The sequence below is a fragment of the Periplaneta americana genome, chromosome 1 (genome assembly GCF_040183065.1).
Source record: "Periplaneta americana isolate PAMFEO1 chromosome 1, P.americana_PAMFEO1_priV1, whole genome shotgun sequence".
NCBI lineage: Eukaryota > Metazoa > Arthropoda > Insecta > Blattodea > Blattidae > Periplaneta > Periplaneta americana.
Genome location: NC_091117.1, coordinates 107,724,705 through 107,750,084, shown reverse-complemented (window position 1 = coordinate 107,750,084; position 25,380 = coordinate 107,724,705). Strand labels below are relative to the sequence as shown.

Here is a 25,380-nt window from a genome sequence, read left to right as displayed (position 1 = left end):
GGAATTATAGGCAGCATTGAGTTAAATGGAAGCGGCCACACGGAGCAGTAAATGTAGCAAGTTTGGCGCATCCCAAGGTCGTGTCGCAACTCGAATGGGTCCGGGTCCATTTTTTCTGCGACATTTACTGCTGTTGGTTGGCCACACGTAGCGACATGGGTGGCTACACGTGCAGCTACATTTGTAGCAACTTTCTGCGACAAATGTAGCTGGAATTATAGACCGCGTTGAGTTAAATGGAAGCGGCCACACGGAGCAGTAAGTGTAGCAAGTTTGGCGCCGTCTGACATGTTAGGTTTATTCGTGACCAATAATTTCCCACCTTAAACGAATTAACATTGTTGTTAGTTACTGGGAATTTCTTATTATAAAATCCATATTTTTAAACTTTAAATTTATATTAATATTTATTTCGGCTTTACTAATTCCCAGAGGAGACTCAGTGAGTCAAAAAATATACATGTCAACTGACAATAAATAAAGAATAAATATGATGCAAAAGAAAACAAAAAGAAATTGTAATAAAAGTACAAACAACCGTGTAAAATGAATGATTATGCTTTAATTTTTTAGGAATGAGATAGAAAGCGAAAATCAAATGTCATGTAAAGGACACACAGATTAAGACTTTAAAAAAAGTGAAATAACAAATCAAAGTTATTCATTTTACAGTAGAGAACTACAATAATTTAGCGCAATGTAAATTTACAAATGCGTATGGATACACGCGCAAGCCAATTTTAAATACTATTTTCTTAATCTTACTCCTGTTTTTTTTTTTTGTTTCTTCGCCAGAAGTAAAGTAAACATCGCCACTAAGTTCCTTTCTGGTAATTGAATTTGCAGCCAGGCATACAACACCTTGGCATTTTATTCAGGCTTAATATATTTAAAAATAAAACAAGTGACATTGATGAGTGCAGTGAAATTTGTCTCTCGAATTAGCTATAAGATATCGCAATTTGTACCACCCAGCTTATCTTTTAGTGTTAAAATTTTCTTTTGTTGGTAAAAAAAAAAACTTTATGAGACATGAAACTGTAACATACCCTAAGATTCACATTTCAGTTTCCCCCTCCCCCGAAATTTAATAATCTGAAAAACGTGATCTATCATGTTTAAGAGGACGTAAACTCTGTTTTCTATAGGATAAGATGTAGGCCTACAATGGGAGAAAGGCATTCTCAAATTTGAAGGAAAACCCGTTTTTTTAATGGTTGAAATTCTCAGTATGTATATGTAATAATAACAACATAATTAACTTGTGTTTATGAGGGAGTGAAGTAGAGAGGGAGATTGACTTTTAGATGTGAAATTATTATCATGACAGATTTATAACAATACGATGCCAATATATATATAACACATTTTGTTACTTACAATACGGTGCCAATAAATATTGTTTCGCTTATGAATAGTCCAGGCTAAGTTCCCTATTTTTTAACTCTCTTCAAAATATCTTTCTTTAAAAAGTACATACATTTTTCTTCTTTCAATTTCGACCTAAAGAATTCTTCAATAATAAAATGTATACCAAAGCGTTCTAGCAAGCCGTTTACAGCAATTTGTTTGGTAAAAAAAAAAAGTACAATTCTTTTGCAGGACAGACATCACAAATCAGTATTGTTTATAAATATTATTGTGTTATAAAGACATTTCCACTTTGAGTTGTATTTTGGGATATAAGGGTTAAGTTTAAATTGCCGCAACGTCCAATAAGCATTCTGCAAAACCAAGAAAAAGAGAACTTTTATGATAGATGTGTTCACTTATACTCTTTTCAAAATACCGTTCTTTGACAGTACAGATTTTTTTCTTTAATTTTCGACCAAAGGTTTCCTTCAATAATAAAATCTATACAATAGCGTTCCAGTAAACCCTTCACAGCGACTTCATTTGGTAAAAAAGAAAAAAACAATATATTCTTTTACAAGACAGATCTCTCAAATATGTTACAAACAGATTGCCTCTTTGAGTTATGTTTGGGTCATGTTTAAAACTCCTTTTTACTTGGAGATGCTTCAGAAATTCATGTATTGGAAAGGGAAGAGCATGTCTAATCTGTAACTTCTGGTGAAGTAACAAAAAAACAGAAATAAGATTAAGAAAATAGTATTTAAAATTAGCTTACGCGTGTATCCATACGCATTTGTAAATTTACATTGCACTACTCTACTGTAAAATGAATAACTTCGATTTGTTATTTCATTCTTTTTAAGTCTTAATCTGTGTGTCCTTTACATGACATTTGATTTTCGCTTTCTATCTCATTCCTAAAAAATTAAAGCATAACCATTCATTTTACACGGTTGTTTGTACTTTTATTACAATTTTTTTGTTTTCTTTTGCATGATATTTATTCTTTATGTATTGTCAGTTAGTAAGTAAAAGTCTTTTGACATGTATATTCTTTGACTCACTGAGTCTCCTCTGGGAATTAGTAAAGCGGAAATAAATATTAATATAAATTTAAAGTTTAAAAATATGGATTTTATAATAAGAAATTCCCAGTAACTAACAACAATGTTAATTCGTTTAAGGTGGGAAATTACTGGTCACGAATAGACCTAACATGTCAGACGGCGCCAAACTTGCTACACTTACTGCTCCGTGTGGCCGCTTCCATTTAACTCAATGCGGTCTATAATTCCAGCTACATTTGTCGCAGAAAGTTGCTGCAAATGTCGCTACGTGTGGCATGTCATGTGGCCACACGTAGCGACATTTAACGCAGAAACTAGCAGTAATTGTAGCGCCCGTGTGGCCACCCATTTTGCGACAATTACGGCAGCTTCATTTATGGCAGAAAACCTGCGACAAATGTAGCTCGTGTGGCCGTACCGTTACTGCTCCGTGTGGCCGCTTCCATTTAACTCAATGCGGTCTATAATTGCAGCTACATTTGTCGCAGAAAGTTGCTACAAATGTAGCTGCACGTGTGGCCACCCATGTCGCTACGTGTGGCCAACCAACAGCAGTAAATGTCGCAGAAAAAAATGAACCCGGACCCATTCGAGTTGCGACACGACCTTGGGATGCGCCAAACTTGCTACATTTACTGCTCCGTGTGGCCGCTTCCATTCAACTCAATGCTGCCCATAATTCCAGCTACATTTGTCGCAGAAAACTTGCTAGAAATGAAGCTGCCGTAATTGTCGCAAAATGGGTGGCCACACGGGCGCTACAATTACTGCCAGTTTCTGCGTTAAATGTCACTACGTGTGGCCATATGACATGCCACACGAGCGACATTTGTAGCTAGTTCTTTCGCGTTTTGCAGCATTTAGCCGTAGTGTAGTAGAAAGCTTTCTTTCGAGATGGATTATGAAGCCAAAGTCGCTTTGTGTGTGATGTTAGTGTACATTATTACGGTCACACGCAATTGTAATGCGCATGAGAAGAAAATTTATAGCAGTACCATAAAGTTAACTTTTATTCCTGTGTCGATTTTACAACAGGCAATATTGTTCGTCAGTAACAATCGGAAGTACGGTGTGGGTGAAGGGTTTGCTGAAAGGCTGTATGAAGACCTAATTTCTCGTGGTTCTGTAGAAGGGTCATTGGGATTGTACTACAGGTTAGACATGCTCTTCCTTTTCAATACATGAATTTCTGAAGCATCTCCAAGTAAAAAGGAGTTTTAAACATGACGCAAAACACAACTCAAAGAGGCAATCTGTTTGTAACATATTTGAGAGATCTGTCTTGTAAAAGAATTGTGTTTTTTTAACAAATGAAATTGCTGTGAAGGGTTTACTGGAACGCTATTGTATGGATTTTATTATTGAAGGAAACCTTTGGTCGAAAATGAAAGAAAAAAATGTGTACTCTCAAAGAACGGTATTTTGAATAGAGTATAAGTAAACAATCTATCATAAAAGTTCTCTTTTCCTTGGTTTTGCAGAATGCTTATTGGACGTTGCGGCAATTTAAACTTGACCCTTATATCCCAAAATACAACTCAAAGTGGAAATGTCTTTATAGACAATACTGATTTGTGAGGTCAGTCCTGCAAAAGAATTGTACTTTTTTTTTACCATACAAAATTGGTGTGAAGGGTTTGCTAGAACGCTTTTGTATACATTTTATTATTGAAGAATTCTTTCGGTCGAAATTGAAAGAAGAAAAGTGTATGTACTTTTTAAAGAAAGATATTTTGAAGAGAGTTAAAAAATAGGGCAACTCAGCTGGACTATACATAAGCGAAGCAATATTTATTGGCACCGTATTGTTAGTAACAAACTATGTCATATAATAATAATAATAATAATAATAATAATAATAATAATAATAGTAATAATAATCGCTTTATTTAACCTGGCGGAGTTAAGGCCGTAAGGCCTTCTCTTACATTCAACCAGGATTAAAACTTGCTTACACAGTTGAACAAAAAACTGGATCGGAATTAAGTAATTACTGTACATACTGATACAATTTAGGTACATAATGAGATCAAAAGAGGTAGTTACATAAAATGTACCTCATAAAATAAAAATAAACATAGTGAAATAAATATTAATGTTGTTAGAATCAAATACGAATCACATAAAGAACAGAAGCCGATAATTCAATAAAAAAAATGTGCACAGTAAAAATAAAAATAAACACATTAGTATACGTATTAGTATTAGATTACAATTAAGTAGATTTACATAATTAAACCAGAAACCGACAATTGAATAAAATGTACACAAAAAATATATTAATAATAAAAAACGACAACATAGTGGGATACATATTGGCGTTAAGTGATAAATAAACACAATTTCGATAATGAAAATAAGAAAAAAAAATAATAAAAATAAATACAGTGGAACACATTCCATTAAATATTTACAACGCGTTAAGTCTGGCAACTCATCATAAGATATTTTTGTAATTTACATTTAAAGGAAATTAAAGTTCGGCAGTCCTTGACTTCAGGCGGCAGAGAATTCCAGTGACGAGAAGTAGCAACAGTGAAAGATGAAGAATAAAGAGATGATGTGTGCAGTGGTATTTCTAGCGTGTTATCATATTGTGACCGAGAATTTAAGTTATGATACCGAGAAAGACTGTGGAATCGGACAGACAAGTAAGAGGGAGTAGAGGTGTGCAAAATTCGGTATAAGAGAGAAAGGGAATGTAACTTTCTCCTCTCATTTAACCTGAGCCACAATAATTTATCGAAAGAAGGAGAAATGTGATCGTAGTAGCAGACATTACAAATGAAACGAACGCACGCATTATGAACACGTTGCAGTTTCTGGGATAAATTCACCCTGAGATCACTGAATAAAGTGTCACAATAATCGAAATGAGGCATAATAAGAGTCTGTACAAGCGTCTGCTTTAATTTAGCTGGATAGTGGTAGACTCGTTTTAATGAGTGAAGAGTGGAAAATACTTTCTTGCATGTGTGTTTGATATGCGTGTCCCAGGTAAGATTAGATTCAAAATGAACTCCCAGGTTTTTTACAGTTGAACTGAATGGAATGATCGCTTTATTCAGAGTCACAGGAGGAAGGTTCAACTTATTAATATCGGGGATTAATCTTTTATTCGAAAATAAGATAGCCTGTGATTTATCTGTATATAAGTTAAGTCCGAATTGTTGAGACCAAGATGAAACGGATTCGAGATCTTTATTGAGTCTATTAATACAGTCACTTATTCTACCAGGACTGGCGGAAATGTATAATTGAACATCATCTGCATAAATATGATATCTACAATATTTAAATGACTTCGCGATATCGTTAATATAGAGACAGAAAAGCAATGGACCCAATACCGAACCCTGGGGGAAATCCTGACTCTAATGTGTGCCAGGAGGAGAACCGATTATTATAGACAACACACTGCTGGCGGCCAGTGAGATAGGAGTGCATCGTATTGTTATAAATCTTTCATGATAATAATTTCCCATCTAAAAGTGAATCTCCCTCTCTAGTTCACTCCCTCATAAACACAAGCTAATTCTGTTGTTATGATTACATATACGTACTGAGAATTTCAACCATTAAAAAACGGGTTTTCCTTCAAATTTCAGAATGCCTTTCTCCCATTGTAGGCCTACATCTTATCCAATAGAAAACAGAGTTTACGTTCTCTTAAACATGATAGATCACGTTTCTCAAATTATTAAATTTCGGGGGAGGGGGAAACTGAAACGTGAATCTTAGGGTATGTTACAGTTTCATGTCTCATAAAGTTTTTTTTTTTACCAACAAAATAAAATTTTAACGCTAAAAGGTAAGCGGGGTGGTACAAATTGCGATTTCTTATAGCTAATTCGAGAGACGAATTTCACTGCACTCATCAATGTCACTTGTTTTATTTTTAAATACATTAGGCCTGAATAAAATGCCAAGGTGTTGTATGCCTGGCTGCAAATTCAATTACCAGAAAGGAACTTAGTGGCGATATTTACTTTTCCTTCTGGTGAAGTAACAAAAAACAGGAGTATGATTAAGAAAATAGTATTTAAAATTAGCTTATGCGTGTATCCATACGCATTTGTAAATTTACAATGCCCTAAATTATTGTAAATCCCCACTGTAAAATGAATAACTTCGATTTGTTATTTCACTCTTTTTAAAGTCTTAATATGTGTGTCCTTTACATGACATTTGATTTTCGCTTTCTATCTCATTCCTAAAAAATTAAAGCATAACCATTCATTTTACACGGTTGTTTGTACTTTTGCTACCATTTTTTTTGTTTTCTTTTGCATGATATTTATTCTTTATTTATGTCAATTAGTAGATAAAAGTCTTTTGACATGTATATTCTTTGACTCACTGAGTCTCCTCTGGGAATTAGTAAAGCGGAAATAAATATTAATACAAATTTAAAGTTTAAATTTATGGATTTCATAATAAATTTCCAGTAACTAACAACAATGTTAATTCGTTTAAGGCGGAAAATTATTGGTCACGAATAGACCTAACATGTCAGACGGCGCCAAACTTGCTACACTTACTGCTCCGTGTGGCCGCTTCCATTTAATTCAATGCGGTCTATAATTCCAGCTACATTTGTCGCAGAAAGTTGCTACAAATGTAGCTGCACGTGTAGTCACCCATGTCGCTACGTGTGGCCACCCAACAGCAGTAAATGTCGCAGAAAAAATGGACCTGGACCCATTCGAGTTGCGACACGACCTTGGGATGCGCCAAACTTGCTACATTCACTGCTCCGTGTGGCCGCTTGCATTTAACTCAATGCTGCCTTTAATTCCAGCTACATTTGTCGCAGAAAACTTGCTACAAAAATAGCTCGTGTGGCCGTAACCTAAATAGAGATATTCTCGGATGGCAGCAAGTACGGCCACACGAGCTACATTTGTAGCAAGTTTTCTACGACAAATGTAGCTGGAATTATAGGCAGCATTGAGTTAAATTTACAAAGCGTATGGATACACGCGTGAGCTAATTTTAAATACTATTTTCTTAATTTTACTCCTGTTTTTTGTTACTTCATCACAAGGAAAAGTAAATATCGCCACTAAGTTCCTTTCTGGTAATTGAATTTGCAGCCAGGCATACAACACCTTGGCATTTTATTCAGGCCTAATGTATTTAAAAATAAACAAGTGACATTGATGAGTGCAGTGAAATTTGTCTCTCGAATTAGTTATAAGATATCGCAATTTGTACCACCCCGCTTATCAATAGCGTTAAAATTATCTTTTGTTGGTAATAAAACTTTATGAGACATGAAAATGTAACATACCCTAAGATTCACCTTTCAGTTTCCCCTTCCCCCAAAATTTAATAATCTGAGAAACGTGATCTATCATGTTTAAGAGGACGTAAACTCTGTTTTCTATTGGATAAGATGTAGGCCTACAATGGGAGAAAGGCATTCTGAAATTTGAAGGAAACCCCGTTTTTTTAATGGTTAAAATTCTCAGTATGTATATGTAATCATAACAACAGAATTAACTTGTATTTATGAGGGAGTCAAATAGAGAGGGAGATTGACTTTTAGATGGGAAATTGCGTGCTATGATCGACTTCATCTATTGTGATCCTCTCTGCTGGATGATGCCATGCCTTTACTGGAAGAGGTGCGTGAAATTCAACAGTAATACCTTCTATCAATCCATGTGTTGCTTTATATTTTTTTGCTACTTCGGCGATTGAAATACAGATTAGTTTTACTTCGGTTAACACGCATGAGGCTTCATAAGATATGGTCCTGTAAGCTTTTGATATTTTTATATTCATGAGTCTTTGTGTCCTCTGCAGTGTCTGGATTTTTTTTTTTTTTTTTACTCTTCCTAGATTAGGGCTGCATAGGGACAATGGCTCCTATATATATATATATATATATATATATATATATATATATATATATATATATATATATATATATATATATATAGCTTTCAATGCATGATATCCAAGTCCAAGTCCCATTAAGATTTATGTTAGCGATTTAAAACATATTATTAATTTTTTGTAAATTTTTTATAACGAAAACTTTTGACTTGCTCCACATTTTGAAGCTATAGTGTAATATCTATGGAATATAATAAATGAAATGAAATGAAATGAGAAAGATAAACCAGAATAATGATATATTTTTGCATGTGTAGTCTATTATAATGGATATTATCCGGTGTCAAGTGTTACATGTTCCTTATTTCTTCAGTCAGTCTTGATTGTGTGCGTACGTATTATTATTATTATTATTATTATTATTATTATTATTATTATTATTATTATATTTATTTATTTATCTATCTATCTATCTATTTATCTAATTATCTATTTATCTATCTATTTATCTATTTATTTATTTATTTATTTATTTATTTATTTATTTATTTATTTATTTATTTATTTATTTATTTATTTATTTATTTATTTATTTATTTATTTATTTATTTATTAGGTAAAGTACCCAAATAAGAGACACTTTTTAACTGCTTATAAATGAGGATGGGAATAGATATTTTTAATCTGAATGAGTGGAATACATGCAGCATTTTGTCTATTTTTAGAATTGACAATACAAATTGTACTCAGTTTTTATTACTATTTGGAATTCTAAAAATAAGTAAAAGTGGGAAATAATGATGTTTAGGAAAGGGGTTCCAAATAAGAGATACGTGTGTTATTTAATTGTATTCTTGAACATGGACAAAAAATTAATATCATTTAGCTGAAAATTGAAGAAATGTTTAATATTGTTAAATGATGTACACTTTAATAAATTCAGGAACATTTCGAAATTGAAATGGTCAGTGCTATAATGGTCTAACTCCTCCCAACAGAAATAAGGTATTTTTCCAAGTCAAATCAATATGATTTACAAAAATTAAATACATTCGGTCATAAATGTACTTCATCTTATTTAGACTAGTATTGCTAATGTTAATCACCACGGCATGGCGCGTCCTCAGGTTGCGGATAGAGGAGACGGCCTCCAGATATGGAGGGTAGCTGCGAATATATTGAATAAGCAGTCGTGGACAGCCGATAAGGGGTGGTCCTCCAGCTTGGGGGTTGGGCGAAGGGCTAACAACCCATCACCGTAAAAAAACAGCTTGTTACGTATCCCTATAATAAGAGAGCGATCGGTTTGGAAGTAAATCCCGAAAAGACAAAGTATATGATTATGTCTCGTGACCAGAATATTGTACGAAATGGAAATATAAAAATTGGAGATTTATCCTTCGAAGATGTGGAAAAATTCAAATATCTTGGAGCAACAGTAAGAAATATAAATGACACTCGGGAGGAAATTAAACGCAGAATAAATATGGGAAATGCGTGTTATTATTCGGTTGAGAAGCTTTTATCATCCAGTCTACTGTCGAAAAATCTGAAAGTTAGAATTTATAAAACAGTTATATTACCGGTTGTTCTTTATGGTTGTGAAACTTGGACTCTCACTCTGAGAGAGAAACATAGGTTCAGGGTGTTTGAGAATAAGGTGCTAAGGAAAATATTTGGGGCTAAGCGGGATGAAGTTACAGGAGAATGGAGAAAGTTACACAACACAGAACTGCACGCATTGTATTCTTCACCTGACATAATTAGGAACATTAAATCCAGACGTTTGAGATGGGCAGGGCATGTAGCACGTATGGGCGAATCCAGAAATGCATATAGACTGTTAGTTGGGAGACCGGAGGGAAAAAGACCTTTAGGGAGGCCGAGACGTAGATGGGAGGATAATATTAAAATGGATTTGAGGGAGGTGGGGTGTGATGATAGAGACTGGATTAATCTTGCACAGGATAGGGACCGCTGGCGGGCTTATGTGAGGGCGGCAATGAACCTTCGGGTTCCTTAAAAGCCATTTGTAAGTAAGTAAGTATATTGCTAATGTTAACATTTTACTGGAGAAAGAAGAATGACAAGAATGACAAATTTTAATTGTAAGTTTATTGCACTTATTTTACCGACCATTTCAACCGACACAATTTTTTATTTCCGCTGTCTTCAGCAAGTTGGACAAATGAAATGTTCTTCATCAGCACCGCAGTCTTCATGTGCCCAACGACGACATTTTGAACACTGAACCCATTTCTCCCCTCTGGTGCCCTCTGACAAAGTCCAGTGCAAAATAAGCACTCTGCATCATCATCATTTCCTTCAAATTCGGAGTCACTACAGTCAATTGATTGTATTCCTCATCGAAATCTTCATCATTGGACGAAGTCAAGTTGCGCTTCTTGCGTTGAACTTTTCTGTTTTTCTGTGATTTTTTTGTTTATCTAACAACCTTTTGTGAGTTCCATCTTTATTTTGTTTTGCCTTATCCAAACTTTCTCTCAGTTGTTTCTGATAAGGGCTTGATGTTATGAGATTTGCTTTTCCTGCCCTGGATGACTTCACTTGTGATTCCACGCTGGTTGATGCTTGCGACTCTTGAGGTGGTGGTTGTTGCTGCTGCTGCTTTTGTAACTGTGGTAGTGGCGATATTTCCACAAGTGCAACGAAATGTTCCGAACCAGGAATTACAATTTCATCACTCCCACCCCCTTCATGGATGACAAAATCGACGTTGGCAAAAATATTCCTGTCGCATGGAATTAGTTCACATTTGCGGAATGCGTTCATCGAATTTTGCATCGTTGCAGCTTTCTGATAAGCAAGTCCAAAGAGGCAAGCAACTTGATAATGTGTGACGACACGTCCAGGATGATTCCGGAGTCAGGTGGAAATTTCCTGGCCGTAATACGTCTTCAGTGGTTTCATGAAACCTACATCTAACGGCTGCATCTTAGCAGTAGAGTGAGGTGGAAGGCAAATGATGGCCACGTGGTTGGCCCTACCTTTCTCAATGACCTTGATGTTTCGCGTATGCGAGTAATGGCCGTCTAACATTAAAATCACTGGATCACTTTCGGAAGGTTTGATAAACTTGTTTGGTTTGGATCCAACCTGAACGTGGCATCCCGAGATTGATCCAGGGGGAGCTCCGTCCATCAACTCAGCTTTCATATTCTTTCGAGGGAAAACAAACAAGGGGGTACGAAATTCCCTGTGGCATTCATGCACGTGACTGTTGTAATCAGGGCCCCTCATTCGGCCGACGTCAAATTTGAAATTTGTTTCTTCTCTCTCATAGAAACGACTTTCTGATGTTTGTACTGGACAACAGTCAACCCGGTTTCGTCAACATTGTAGATTCTGTGTCCATAGAATTTTACTTTTTCTAGTTCTCTCTCGTAAATGTCGAAAAATACGGCCACATTTTTAGGATTGAAGGATTTAATCCTTGCAGCTGACACTCCTTGTGGTGTGCGCAAAGACAGGTTTGGGTGTCTCTTCAAGAAGAGCCTGAACCATTTCTTCCTAGCACTGCCTTTGTTCGGATTGAAAGGATGTTGGAGACCATTTCTAATTGCTAGTTCAAAAGCCATTCGCTTCATATCACTCACTCGCAACCCAAAGAATCTCTCGTCCATTTGTAGGCAGTATTTTACTAACATATTTTCAAGTTCAGGCGGCAACACTGGTTTCCGACCCGACCTCATTTTTAGTATTTCCTCTGCTGTCTTGTCTCTGTTCTTAACGTGTTTTTCTAATGTTCCTTTTGGTACTCTGTACGTTTTGGCTGCTCGTAAGTATCCCATTTGATCGGAACGGACAGAAAGAATTGCTTCCTTCGTCCTCTGAGGGTCCTAAGTTTTACGCCTAACAGCTGTTGTTTTCCCTGACATCTGAAGAAATGAAAATAGTTAAATTGCTAAAACTTACTATATAGAAGTGTTGTATAACTGTAGAGTAATATATTTATGGCTGTTTAAATTACATTTAAGAGAATAAAAGTGTATACGCTTGCATCAGAAGCAAATTAATAACTAAACTGATGGTAGTTTCCTAGAAAATGGGGCGTTAATAAAACTACATTAAATTTAATAGTTTTGATAATTAGGCCCCTATACAAGATTTTTATTTTAAATGTATAGAGAATACTTTACGAATTACACACTTAGATTTTGATCTTTAAGTAAGATCTTATTGTCAGATTAACCAATTTCAATTAATTTTAGCTATTAATGGTATTAGTCATTTCAATTAATGATTTTGTAATAAATAATTAATGACAATGGATAATTAATGATTCACTCAATTCGTCATTAATTGTAATTAATATTTTAATTAATATTTCATTGTTTCCTATGATACATTTTTTGTAGCGTACCTTCACTGCTGTTTACGTCCTCAACAAAAACCATCAAAAAAGTTCAAATTGTGACAAATAACTTTCCTTGCTCTCAGCTTCGTTGCTTACTTTAAACTGAAGGCAGACTAAGAACACAATGTCTTAGAAGTACAAGTATTGAGTTCCCATAGTTGTCGAGAGATGACAGATTATACCGTAGAAGTTAACGAAGTGTCTCTTATTAGGGCCCTGTCTCTTTTTTTGGGTACTTTACCTTACTGGTAGAGTTACTGCCATAGGACACAAAATAAAAATAATACCATAAACTAATATAGAAAAAGTAAAATTCAGATCCAAAGATTGGAATATACCATAAACAACTCAATTAGTTAACAGGGAAAACGTAAGAAAGAATACAACAAATGAAATTTAATACGATAATAAAAAAAATTTAAATTTCAATAAAAGCTACAATAAAAAGGCTATGATAATTCATCTGGTGGTCAAGAGAGTTCATTGTTGGTGACCAGGAAAGGAAAAAAAAATATATATATTATTTACAAAACTGTCGCAGAGGAAAGGGTTTATAATTGAAGGGAATCTGAATTGTAAAAGTGCAATCTTAGTTTATTTTTGAAACTAGATAATGTCCGACAGTCTCTGACATGCTGTGGTAGAGAGTTCCAGAGGGGAGCTGCAGAGACGGTGAAAGAGGAAGAGTAGGAGGATGTTCTGTGTTTAGGATTGGAGAGTGTGATATGGTGTTGTGAGCGAGTATCTATTGCGTGATATGAGGACAAATGTTGAAAACGAGAAGTTAAATAGCTAGGGTTAGAGTTCTAAAGAATATTGAAGAGTAAAGTGAAAGAGTCAGTAGTTCTTCGCTCTTTGAGACACCCAGGACAGCATATTTACTGTCTGATTTACGAACGTTGCAAATAAATCGAACACATGCATTATGAACACGCTGTAATGTTGCTGTCAGTCTCATGTTAAAGTTAGTGAAGAGAGTTTCACAGTAATCAAAATAAGGCATCAACAGCGACTCCACTATTTTTTTCTTGAGAGCCAAGGGAAAGAAATTTCGGATTATTTTTAGTGTGTGAGTTTTCATAAAAATAAATTTACATTATGTGTGTGATTTGAGTATTCCAACTTAAATTTTTGTCTGTATAAATCCTAAATTGTTTACTGTATCACTGTAAGGGATAATAATTTCATTTATTTTTACAGGAGGTAAGTTATCTGTGTTTAATTTACTTAACAGTCGTTGATGTACCATTATAATTGCCTGTGATGTCTGCGAGTTCAATTTTAGTCCAAATTTTTTTCGTCCATGAAATAATTGCTTTTAGGTCATTGTTTACTTCATTTATTGCGTCATTAAGTGCCGGTGTAGGTGCAGAGATGTATAGAAGGTTGTACTGAAAGTCATGAGCAACCCAGCGCTATAATTTTAATTTCAACAATGTAACAAAAACGATTATATGATCATAATCTACAGACTTTACACTATGTATTGACATATTGACGTTATTAACTTCTATCATGTGACCACAGGCAATGTTTGCAAAATAGTCGACAACGATGATTCGTTCCGAATAGCTGCTCTCATTAAATTCCTTGTTAAAGAAGAAAAATGTGCTGCTGAAATTCACTCAGACTTCAGCGTGCATACGGGGATGTGTGCATGGGCGCCAGCAGTGTTAGGAGATTGGTAAAACATTTCAAAGAAGGAAACATGAGCATCCAAGATGAGCCTTTTAGCGGTCGCCCTCGAACTGTCTCCACGGAACGCAACAAGGAAACAGTTAATGAGATCTGCGATGCATTTTGATTGAATTTCTTGAACCTGAACAGACCATAAATGCTGTCCGCTATATTCAGACAGTTTTGAAGCTCCGTAGTGCATTACGCGAGAAACACCCTGGAAAGGAGATCATCCTGCAACACGATAAAGCGTGGCCTCACACTGATCGTGTCACCGTGGAGAAAATCAGAACATTTGGGTGGGAAACTCTTCCGCAATCTCCCTACATTCCCGATTTGGCACTCTCGACTACCATCTTTTCGGTTCTGTAAAGGAGCAGCTGCGAGGCGAAAACTACTGGACATCCGGAAAGCAGTGCGTCAATGTCTTTGGACAGATGAAACGGACTTCTACAGCACGGGAATTTTCAAACATACATAACAGCGGGAAAAATGTATGCAAAGAAATGGATACTATGTTGAAAAGTGACAGAAAAGTCTGTAGACTAAGATGATGTACCTGGTTTGTCTAAAAAATAAAAATTAAGATTTCTAACAATGGGTTTGCTCATGACTTTCAGTATGACCCTCGTACATTTGTAAATCGTCAGCAAATAGGATGTATCTGCAGTGTTTAATAGATTGTGATATGTCATTTATGTAGATCGTAAAGAGTAGAGATCCAAGAACTGAACGTATGCATGTATGTAATATGTGTGCGTATGTATATATATGTATATGTATGTATGTATGTATGTATGTATGTATGTATGTATGTATGTATGTATGTATGTATGTATGTATGTATGTATGTATGTAGGGGAGAGTCTGGTAGTATCGGACATCGAGTAGTATCGGACAGTGCGTTTCTTTCATCTACCACCATATGGTAGTACCTGAATGACATGGTTGCGTTTCTCTATGCGACATCACAGAAACGTAATCATGTCAATCAGGTACTATCATCGTGTGGTAGATGAAAGAAACTCACTGTCCGATATTACCTGATGTCCGATACTACCTGACTCTCCCCTATGTATGTAATGTACGTACGTATGTGCATATATGCGTATATGCGTATGTTATGTATGTATTGATAGACTTGTAGCCCATGTATGTACTGTACTTATATATTTGGGTACATGCATTTGTATAGGTGTAGGATGCATTGCTTCCTTTTATTGTAGTGTTTTAATAATGATGATAGACGGTAACTACAAGTTTCGGCTCTTGTTGCAGGTTATGTTCCCTTACATTGTCTCGACTGGTGGTGCTCCGACCGCTCGGTTCCGATCTGGCTTCCATCATCATCGCTGTCAAAATGCAGGTAAGTAAGGTTCTGTGCCGGTTCCGGTTTACAAAATGTCTTTACACACGCCGCTACTCAATGACACTTCTCAACAGCTCACTGGTTTAAATGAAAGTTTTCACTCAGCGCAACTGTGAGCCACTATGGGTGACGTTATTGAACCGTGGTAATTATGTCCTGTTTAGGCCACACATAGGAATCACTTAGAAACGCTGCTCAGTTGCTGTGTGTGAAACGGTATTAAGGTTTATTCCAGCCATTAAAATATGTTTGTAACTTTGGTAACATTTCAGAGAACAGTTGCATGAATAATCTGAGAATGAAGGAATCGTAATTCATCTTGTGTAACTTGTCGATCATTCACACGTTTAAGAAATTGTGTTCAAAGGCCTGAACAATTAAATTTCGAAATATTGTTCAATGTTCGAGTAGTATCTTACAAACAATTGTAAACACTTTCTACTGTTGTGTTTAGATAGCTTGGCCGGCTATAGCATTATGCGATTATGCGCAATAAACCAGGGAAGTCCATTAATTTGTTTCTGACAAGGATAAGTGGTATAGGATTTAGTCACTGCTAGAGATGAGCTTAAACGATATTTTCAAGTATCTGTGACAACTGTGACTGTGACAATTAAATATCTATGATTTTGTCACACCGATATTTTATATCGATAAGTAAGCACAATATGCATGAATTATATCGATATTTTGTCACACCGATAAAAATTAACAGGAAATATTGAAGAGGAGTGAAATGTGAATACGATTGCTCTATAAACGCCACACATCAGTGATTTATACGGGAAAATCCAACAAATAAATTATGTACACGTACCATTAACAAATAAATACTTACCTAACAGAACAGTAACATGTCAAAAGTTAACCTCATGTACCAAGAGGTTATATTGTAGATATTGAATCAGTTAATAATTTTTAAATATAGTGAGTATTGAGAAATTCAGGTTATGTGATCGTTTTAAAAATTAAACCTTTTTATTGTATACAATATAATAGATAACTTATTTTAAGTCGTGCATTAACATTATAATATTGAGTAATAGAATAAAAATTAACGAAACATTATTCGCAAAAACATTGGAAAATAATTACAAAACAAAACAGTTGTTCAGACAGGATTTTACACAAAAAGTACTGGTAACCAATGGTGTTATTATTTAAATCATGTAATCACTACATCTTTTATAATAAGATGATGTAACTAGGGCTGAAGTAGTTTCGGCGATTTCGAACGTGAAAATCGTTGCATTTATAAGGATTTTTTTGTGGAGATGCAGTTGATCGGGTTAAACTAGCGCTGAGGTAGTTTCGGTGATTAGGGAAGTGAAAATCGTTGAATTTGATTTTTTGTGGAGAAGCAGTTCATTGTATATGCAAGGCATAACAAAGCCTAAACCAACCAAACCTAATCTGTCACAGGTTCGTATATGCAAGGTGTATACGCGGTACCTCAACGCTAGTTTAGTCGATCGTATATGTCTAGGCATAATAAAAGCTTAAACTAACCAAACCTGACCTGTCACAGATTCGTATATGCAAGGTGTACAAGGGGAATGCGAAGGAAACTACCTCAAGTTTAGTTTAGCCAAATAAGTTGCCCAACATATTAGCCAGTTTTGTCTCGTTCGGTTTTAATACTATAGGTACTGTTGTCGGCTTGTGAGAAATGCTCCAAATTTCAGAAGAGCATAACGTTCAGTGACAGAGTGAATTAACATGATTTACATGATTTACGTTTGATACCCCTTATTTTCAAATGTATGTATAAGTGTAGGCCTATTTTAAAAGTGTGCAAGGGCAATGAGAACGATTTGATGGAGCAGTGTCTGCTAGATGTCAGATCTTTTTGGAATTTATAAAACTGCTAATTTTTGCTAATTACCCCATATTATTATATTTAAAAGTTGAAAATTACTTTCAAGTTGATGATTTTAACAATATCTAGACAAATATGACTAAATATCAAGTTTAGAACATTGATTAGGCCTACTAATTGATGTGGAATAACTCCCCACACGAGTACCAATATTAGGAAGCACTGCGCGATTTCCTAAAAGTTAATAACCATAAACAACATAATGAACTTATTACAAATAATTTTATTTTAAGTTTAATTATTTTAATTAATGCTATTATGCACTGTTCGTGTTAGAGCTATACATTAAAACTAGATCATACTTAAATGAGAGAAGTATAGGTAAAGTTATTAAAATGATGTTGTAGGTTCCTTTAACTATTGTTTGTAATTAAAAGTAAAACTGAAAAAATATTGTTACTGCGTAAAAATTGAGTGGAAAATAAATATAAATTAATGTAAATTCATAGTTATTTGAAAATGTAAAGATCTCGGGGAATACATAAAATATTTATAAAACATATGTACAAACTAACTATGAAAACAAAATGTCGGACTCATGATTATATTATTATAATGTCACTAATAACTTTGCAACAAATCATCACTTTGCAAAAACTAATATGGAACAAAATATCACCAAAAAATAATCAAATATCACCGCCCGATTGCTGTTGTTGTATCATGCGCATGCGCAAACCCACGACGTAGGTGAGCAGTCACAGTACTGAATACGGAGCAGATTTCAATAGCGATATTTTGTCACATGTTTCGCGTCATCTGTCACAGGTTTATCTGTGACAAAAAAAATACCTGTGACAAAATATCGGTTTGTGAAATATCGGCCGTCTCTAGTCATTGCGCAGCTTCTGTGGAGTTCACTTCTTTTCCTCGTGCAAGTGTCTTGCTAACTATTGAAAAAAATATTAGTACCATAATGGAACCAATAAAGACATTGTAGTTTATTTTATTGTGAGGGGAATAATGAAAAGAGAAGACTGCATTGTGTTAAGTACGAGTGTTTGAATAGCAATGAATGGAAAAACTGTGATCGCCCATGGAGTGTATGTATGTGACCAATGCTTTTCAACCTAACCATTATTTACGTCAGCTGAGAAACTGACTCACTCCACATCACCTTTACTCAAATGTTCGCGCATAACTCCGGCCAGTCAACACCTGTGGAGTTACGGTCAGTGCGTCTGGCCGCGAAACCAGGTAGCCCGGGTTCGATTCCCGGTTGGGGCAAGTTACCTGGTTGAGGTTTTATTCCGGGGTTTTTCCTCAATCCAATATGAGCAAATGCTGGGTAACTTTCGGTGCTGGACCCCGGACTCATTTCACCGGCATTATCACCTTCGTCTCATTCAGACGCTAAATAACCTGAGCTGTTGATAAAGCGTCGTGAAATAACATACTAAAATAAAATAACTCCGGCCAAGCTATTTCAACACAACAGTATCGTCGTTTCCGATAACTGTGGTCCACGATACAACTATTCAAAGAACATCGTAGAAGTAACATAGACCGTTCGTAAATAGCTGCAGTAACTTAACTTCAAACTACAGTAAAGCAAAAGTATAGATAAACGAGGTACTATGTTATGGAGTACAAAATTTGAATGGACCATAGTTATGTTCCAGGACCATAGTACTCAGTTGTGTTTATTGTAATTATTGTAAGTACTTCGTGTGGCCCCATTAAAGTAATGTTCCACATTTACAAGAACGAGACTCGTATTCACTGTAAACCTCGAGGAGGAAATGAGAAACGAGTACTAAATCCGCCGGAATTGACATTATTATAAACAAACTAGCAGAAAGCACCCGGCGTTGCCAGGGTTGTCCTTTTTGCTATTTTTAATTAAATTGGTTGTTGGATTTTTCGGAAATCTCAGAAACTCACATATAGACAACCAAAACGAACTATCTTTACTAAGTTTTCCTAGTCCATAAATATGAATCTTTACATGGCGTCACTTACACGAATTAACTTCTTAGCCAAATGCCTGCCAGGATTAACTTGATTTAAAACTGCTGTAGATCAGGCACACGAAAGAAAACATTTCTTCATATGCCTTACGTTCAACTGTTTCTTTAATTTATATGTATATATATATATATATATATATATATATATATATATATATATATATATATATATATAATATTTGTCTTTGTTTATTTATTTATTCTGGTGTAGTTAAGGCCATTATTCCTTCTCTTCCACACCGCCAGTAATGAAATAATAGAAAAATAAATCTATAAACAATGTAAAACCAAACGAAAATATATGTAGACTACAGTCACACAAACTATAAATGAATTAGTATTGTCTTGAAGCTCAGCAAAACAGAACCATACTCCTCGGTCTCTGTACGCCCGTGTAGCATTCTGTCAATGTTCTATAGATCTTACATTTTATCTACCGGTCAGTGACTGTTAAATTTCAAATGGCTTATCTTAGTCGTGGGAGTCAGCGTATTAAAAAGCATTACATTTTTTCTGCAGTCTCCTTTCCTCCCCACCAGAAGTGTGACGTTGCAAAGAGGCAAAGATATAATAATTATAACATCTATACATAATCTGAAGCTGTATATTTCGCGTAATTTCATATCTATGTGTGTGCTTTCACTTGAATTTTAGAGACAGCTGACGATAAACAGGGAATTCCCTTGTTCCCAGTCTGAACCCGTTGGGATGTCATCGTGATCCAAAATTTCTCTCTCTGTAGGTCGTACGAAGGAATAAATTTATATGTATATAATTTGATTTATATTGTAAGATTTTTTGTCCCTTGATTGCTGTATGCCTACTTATATCATACCCAGTTTTTTTATATGTCTTGAGAAATTATATCTCACAAATTCAGAACATATTAATTATATTGTTTCTTAATTTATAAACAGAATACAGATACAATATAAACTCGCAATAAGTCATTTTTAACATATACTGACAGACGTATACCGATATTTTAGAAATTAAGAGATTGTATTTCCTTAACGCATAACATACTACATTGGCAACGAAATTATACAGATAGAATTTCGCAGTAACACATTTTCGGACATGCACAACAATATTCTGAGAGACGTATATTTTAGAATTAATAGTGTTATTTTCAGTCGGCTTACATACATTCAGATACTACATTAACAACATGACATAAGTATCATTGAATTGCTTTTTGATATGTGTAAAATCATTTTTTTCCCACTCCTTTGTATAAAATATAGTTCAGATTGTGAAAAACACGAAGTTTTTAAATTAATGTCTGCAACTTTGTGCGACTGTCCTTGAGCTTTATTTAATACTAGCCGTACCCGTGCGCTCCGCTGCAACCGTTAGAAATAAATATAAAGTAATTAAAATAGGACATTTGATCCAGCGAACATTCGTGTTTGATAGAAGGATAAATCGTTTAATATGTTACTTAATTTAAATTGTATTCAAATAATTAAAATGCGATCATTTTGGTCCAGATATCACTCATTTGGTGCAATGACAATTTCTTTCCTAACATGTTTCTTAATTTTTATTACATGCAACCATAGTTTAATGAACATTGACATCATTTAGATTTAATGTGTATACTTTATTTTACTTGCTGTATGTTTCCATTGAATTATGGTAATAACTTAATTTTAACCCTTGTTTTCTACCTATTCAGTAAATGGCGCTTGGCCCACTATGGTTCTGAAACCTTCAAATAACTTAAATAACTTAAATTATATTATATTATATTATATTATATTATATTATATGATATTATATCATATCATATCATATCATATCATATCATATCATGTCATGTCATGTCATGTCATGTCATGTCATATCATATTATATTATATTATATTATATTATATTATATTATATTATATTATATTATATTATATTATATTATATTATATTATATTATATTATATATAAAAAGTGTGTTGATAACGGATGTACTCCGATAAGTAAGTTTTAATTTGTTATGGGGGCTCTTGAATCTCAGGAGGAACAACTTTTAAAACAGCGCAACATAATCTGCTTGGCTCATTACCCAATTTTTTTTGCATCGCATTTAATGCATATGTATTTTCTGTACTTTAACAGGATTCAATTGAGCATAATTAAAATTTGGATTATAAAATAATGGAATACTAAGCTAACATACTATTACTGCGTACTAAATCAGTACACTCTCTGAGATTAGAATGAATGTGTACATAAACATTATTTTAAGAAATACAGGAAACGAATATACAGAATAGCCTATCAAATTTTCTGTGCATAAGAAGCTATTTTAATCTTACCTGTCCTCAATTCACTCAGAAGTTACTGTAATAACATTATAGCATTATGTCCCTCTAGAGAAACTACACTTTCCAATGGTGAAATAATTAATTATACAAATCGGTTAATTTAGCTTCCGATATTACTTCATACAAACACAGAAACATTCTCTGTAGGCTATCTTTCATAGCTTTCGATTGTTGCTGTCCAAGGCCCCTTATAGACCAAGTCATTTGTTTTTAATTTCATTACACGGCCTTAGATGGCAGTTATTTTAATTTTAAAACTCATTTATCTCATTAAATAAAGTCCTATCAAAATTTTTCAAGGAATAAAACTTATCGGAAATTATTTTTAAAGAAACTTTTGTTATGTAACATTTTTCACAAAAATCAATAATAAGCGACATATTTCGACTTATTTAATTCAGGCCCCCTTATAACCCCCCTTTTAAATAAAGTATTTTGAATGCCATATAGCCTAAAATCTAAGTTACAGCGAACTTAATTTATATTCCAATTTTCATCGAAATCCGTTCAGCCATTATCGCGTGAAAAGGTAACAAACATACAGAGAGACCGACATACAAACAAAAATTTCAAAAAAGCGATTTTCGGTTTCAGGGTGGTTAATTAAATATGTTAGGACCAATTATTTTTGTAAAATCGAAAATTACCAGAAAAATTTCGGCTACAGATTTATTATTAGTATAGATGGTCATTACAAAATGCTAGTCGCACTGAAATTGCTATTGCTTAAAATCTAAAGGCATGTTAGTGGGTGTCATAGGAATACGTGGGATAAGAACAACTTATTTCGTTTTGACAGTTAATATTGTCACTTCTATTACGTTTTGAGCTAGTTTTTTTCACACCAATTCTTGTTCCATTGCATGATTTTGGTGGGTCAATATTTCGCAATAGTACTATTGGTGATTCAATAATTATGTGATATCAATCCTTGTGGTTCCAAATTTAAGAATTCAGTTATAAAACACAGCCTGTTTACTATCTATAACTGCATCGAGAAATTCAAAATACTGTTCTGGACTGCGTAAAGATAGTTATTGCATGAATTATCTAGATTTTGGCCTTCATGATGTCTCAACAATGTTATTTAATTTCGTGTTATAATTTCCATCGCCTCGTGAAAGTCTATGTTGAATCACGGCCGACTTGATGTTCCCTTCGCTTTTTTGTATACGGCCTTGACAATAGTAATATTTACTTGAAATTGGATAATGTCTCAATTCCACCACGAGGCGCTGTCTGCCAAGCTCTGGTATCCACAGAAGAAATACTCAATATGAATTAAAATAAATGATCAAAGAGTAATAATAACACTTATAAATAATAAATAAGAAAATAATAAGTATTATTATGTTTAGTAAAGGAAAAGCGAAGCGAGCACATCAAGTCGGCCGTGGTTGAATACAACAGGCAATAATAAAGAACAATTGACTGTAGAAGATTGCATTTCATTGTATTTATTCATTAAAGACATTAGCTGAAAGAATTTGAATGACCACAAGAGTCCTGAATACAATAAACATGTACCTACAATATAATGTGATTTGAAACATTAAAGAAAAAAAAGTTAATTGTTGAAGACAAATATAAGTGAATGTTTGATCTTATTTATTTGTAATTGTTTTATTTTTGAAATTAATTTAACGTCCATTTGCATAATATTAATGTAGCCTATGTTTTTCTCCTGGTTATAAAGGTTAAATGTCCAAACTTTGGCACATATCGGTCAAAGACTGTAGATTTGTATAGAGAACATATAAACATACATACCCACATTCACTTTTATATTATATTAAGATGAACGCTCACAGGCATGCAGTGTACTGCATATGACGATCGGATACCATTATGAGTAGGGATCGGAATTGTAGGTTTTTATCTATTTCTTTCCTTGCTTCTGAACTCCTAATTTCTTCAATACTTTACCGAATCATGATCGTAGAAGTCGTATGTGTGAATTATGTTGAACCTAAAAAAAGCTAAATTGGACCTTAGTACCTTAAAAACCTAAAGCATTGTTGATAAGCGTTATCATGTATTTACTGCGTTATATATTGATTTTTTTAGAGAGAAATATCAGTTCATTTCGAGAGAGAGAGGGAGGGAGGGAGAAAAGAAAACACTCGACATGAAGGAGGCTGCCTTAATTCCTAAGGCAAAATCTGTACTTTGCATTGACAACATCTATGGCTCCGTTCCTTTCCTCAAGGCACATTTCAGTGATCTTCCAAAATATATTGAATACTTCAACTGAAAGATGGAATTGGTGTCACTGACTCGCTTCTACAGAAACAAGTACCAGGACCTGTTGGTGAAGGCGTCACATTAAAACTGAAGAAAGGGTTGCAGAGGAATCCAGAGTTTGAAAAAATGAAAAATGTGTGTTCCATTCTCCAGGGGGAAAGCTTCAATTGTCAGTTACCGTGGGTACCTGCTACAGTGACAGCGATGAAATTTGCACCTATGACATCATGTGCTGTCAAACGAACCTTTTTGTCCTTCAAATGTATTTTGAGAGACAATAGAAAAACTTCTCAGTCAAGAATCTTGAAAAATATTTGGTCATATATTGCAACCAGGAACAGTACCAGTGAATAATGTCGTTTTGTTTGTTTGTTACTTTTTAAAATAATTCTTGATCATATTAGAACAAATTTAATTTAAAAGTAGTGTGCGAACTGTACCTTTTATCTATTGAAAACTGAAATCTATGTCGTTACATTAAGGCAAATTATATTAGATAAAATGTTAATTGTTACAATAATTTATTCAAACTACAAATAATGTTAAAGGGGAAGGAACATAAATTTCGAATCTTATAAATTTTGGTAAATAGTTTGGTTCTTGAAAAGGTCAGTTTTGTGATCCATTGTGCCTTAATAAATATATATTAATTTTTCAAAGAATAACTGTAGGGATACATTTTTAACGATCTGGCAGTTTTTCCGATCCCTTTCACAGGTTGGACATAAAAAAACTATTTCACCTATTCCAAAAACTTAAAATGGTCTTCTTATAAACTTGAAATTCTGGTCCCTAATTAAGAGTGTCTTCATTGAAACAATGGCCATTCCACCTTGTTTCAACTCTTACAGTTTTATTACTTATAATATTATAAAAGTGGAACACCACCAAGGAGAGAAAAAGGGGATATGATATTCTGTGACCATGATCATGGCCATCATGATCATCACCATATTATGGTCCTTGAAAGCCACGGTACTTTGCTTGCGATCGCACTGTTAATTTCAGGGAATAGGCCTAATAGAAGGTTACTGTTGCTGTTCTACGTTCTTCATATAACCTGTCTATAGTCTGTCCGAATGAGTATTTTAAAAACTCTGGAGTGTGAAAGAAGAGGTCAAAAGAAACAAATTCTGCTAGTAAGCTCATACACGATGGCGCTTCAGAACGACGCTGCATGCCTCTAAATTCGCCGCACTTAAATCAACATTATCCTGAGGAGGTTCTAGTGCTTGGTCACCACAATAAACAGGTGTTACATTTTTGCTCTAG

The 25,380-nt window shown here is 34.4% G+C and overlaps 1 protein-coding gene across 5 annotated transcripts in view; it reads left to right on the top strand.

Moving 5' to 3' along the window:
* KrT95D (phosphofurin acidic cluster sorting protein KrT95D) overlaps positions 1–25,380 on the top strand; it is a 1,059,178-nt gene that overhangs the window by 544,917 nt on the left and 488,881 nt on the right. For all 5 annotated transcript variants that reach the window (XM_069825465.1, XM_069825491.1, XM_069825473.1 and 2 more), the window contains one exon: positions 15,601–15,688. In XM_069825465.1, the coding sequence (XP_069681566.1) occupies positions 15,601–15,688 (88 nt within the window). The remainder of the gene's footprint in view (positions 1–15,600; positions 15,689–25,380) is intronic.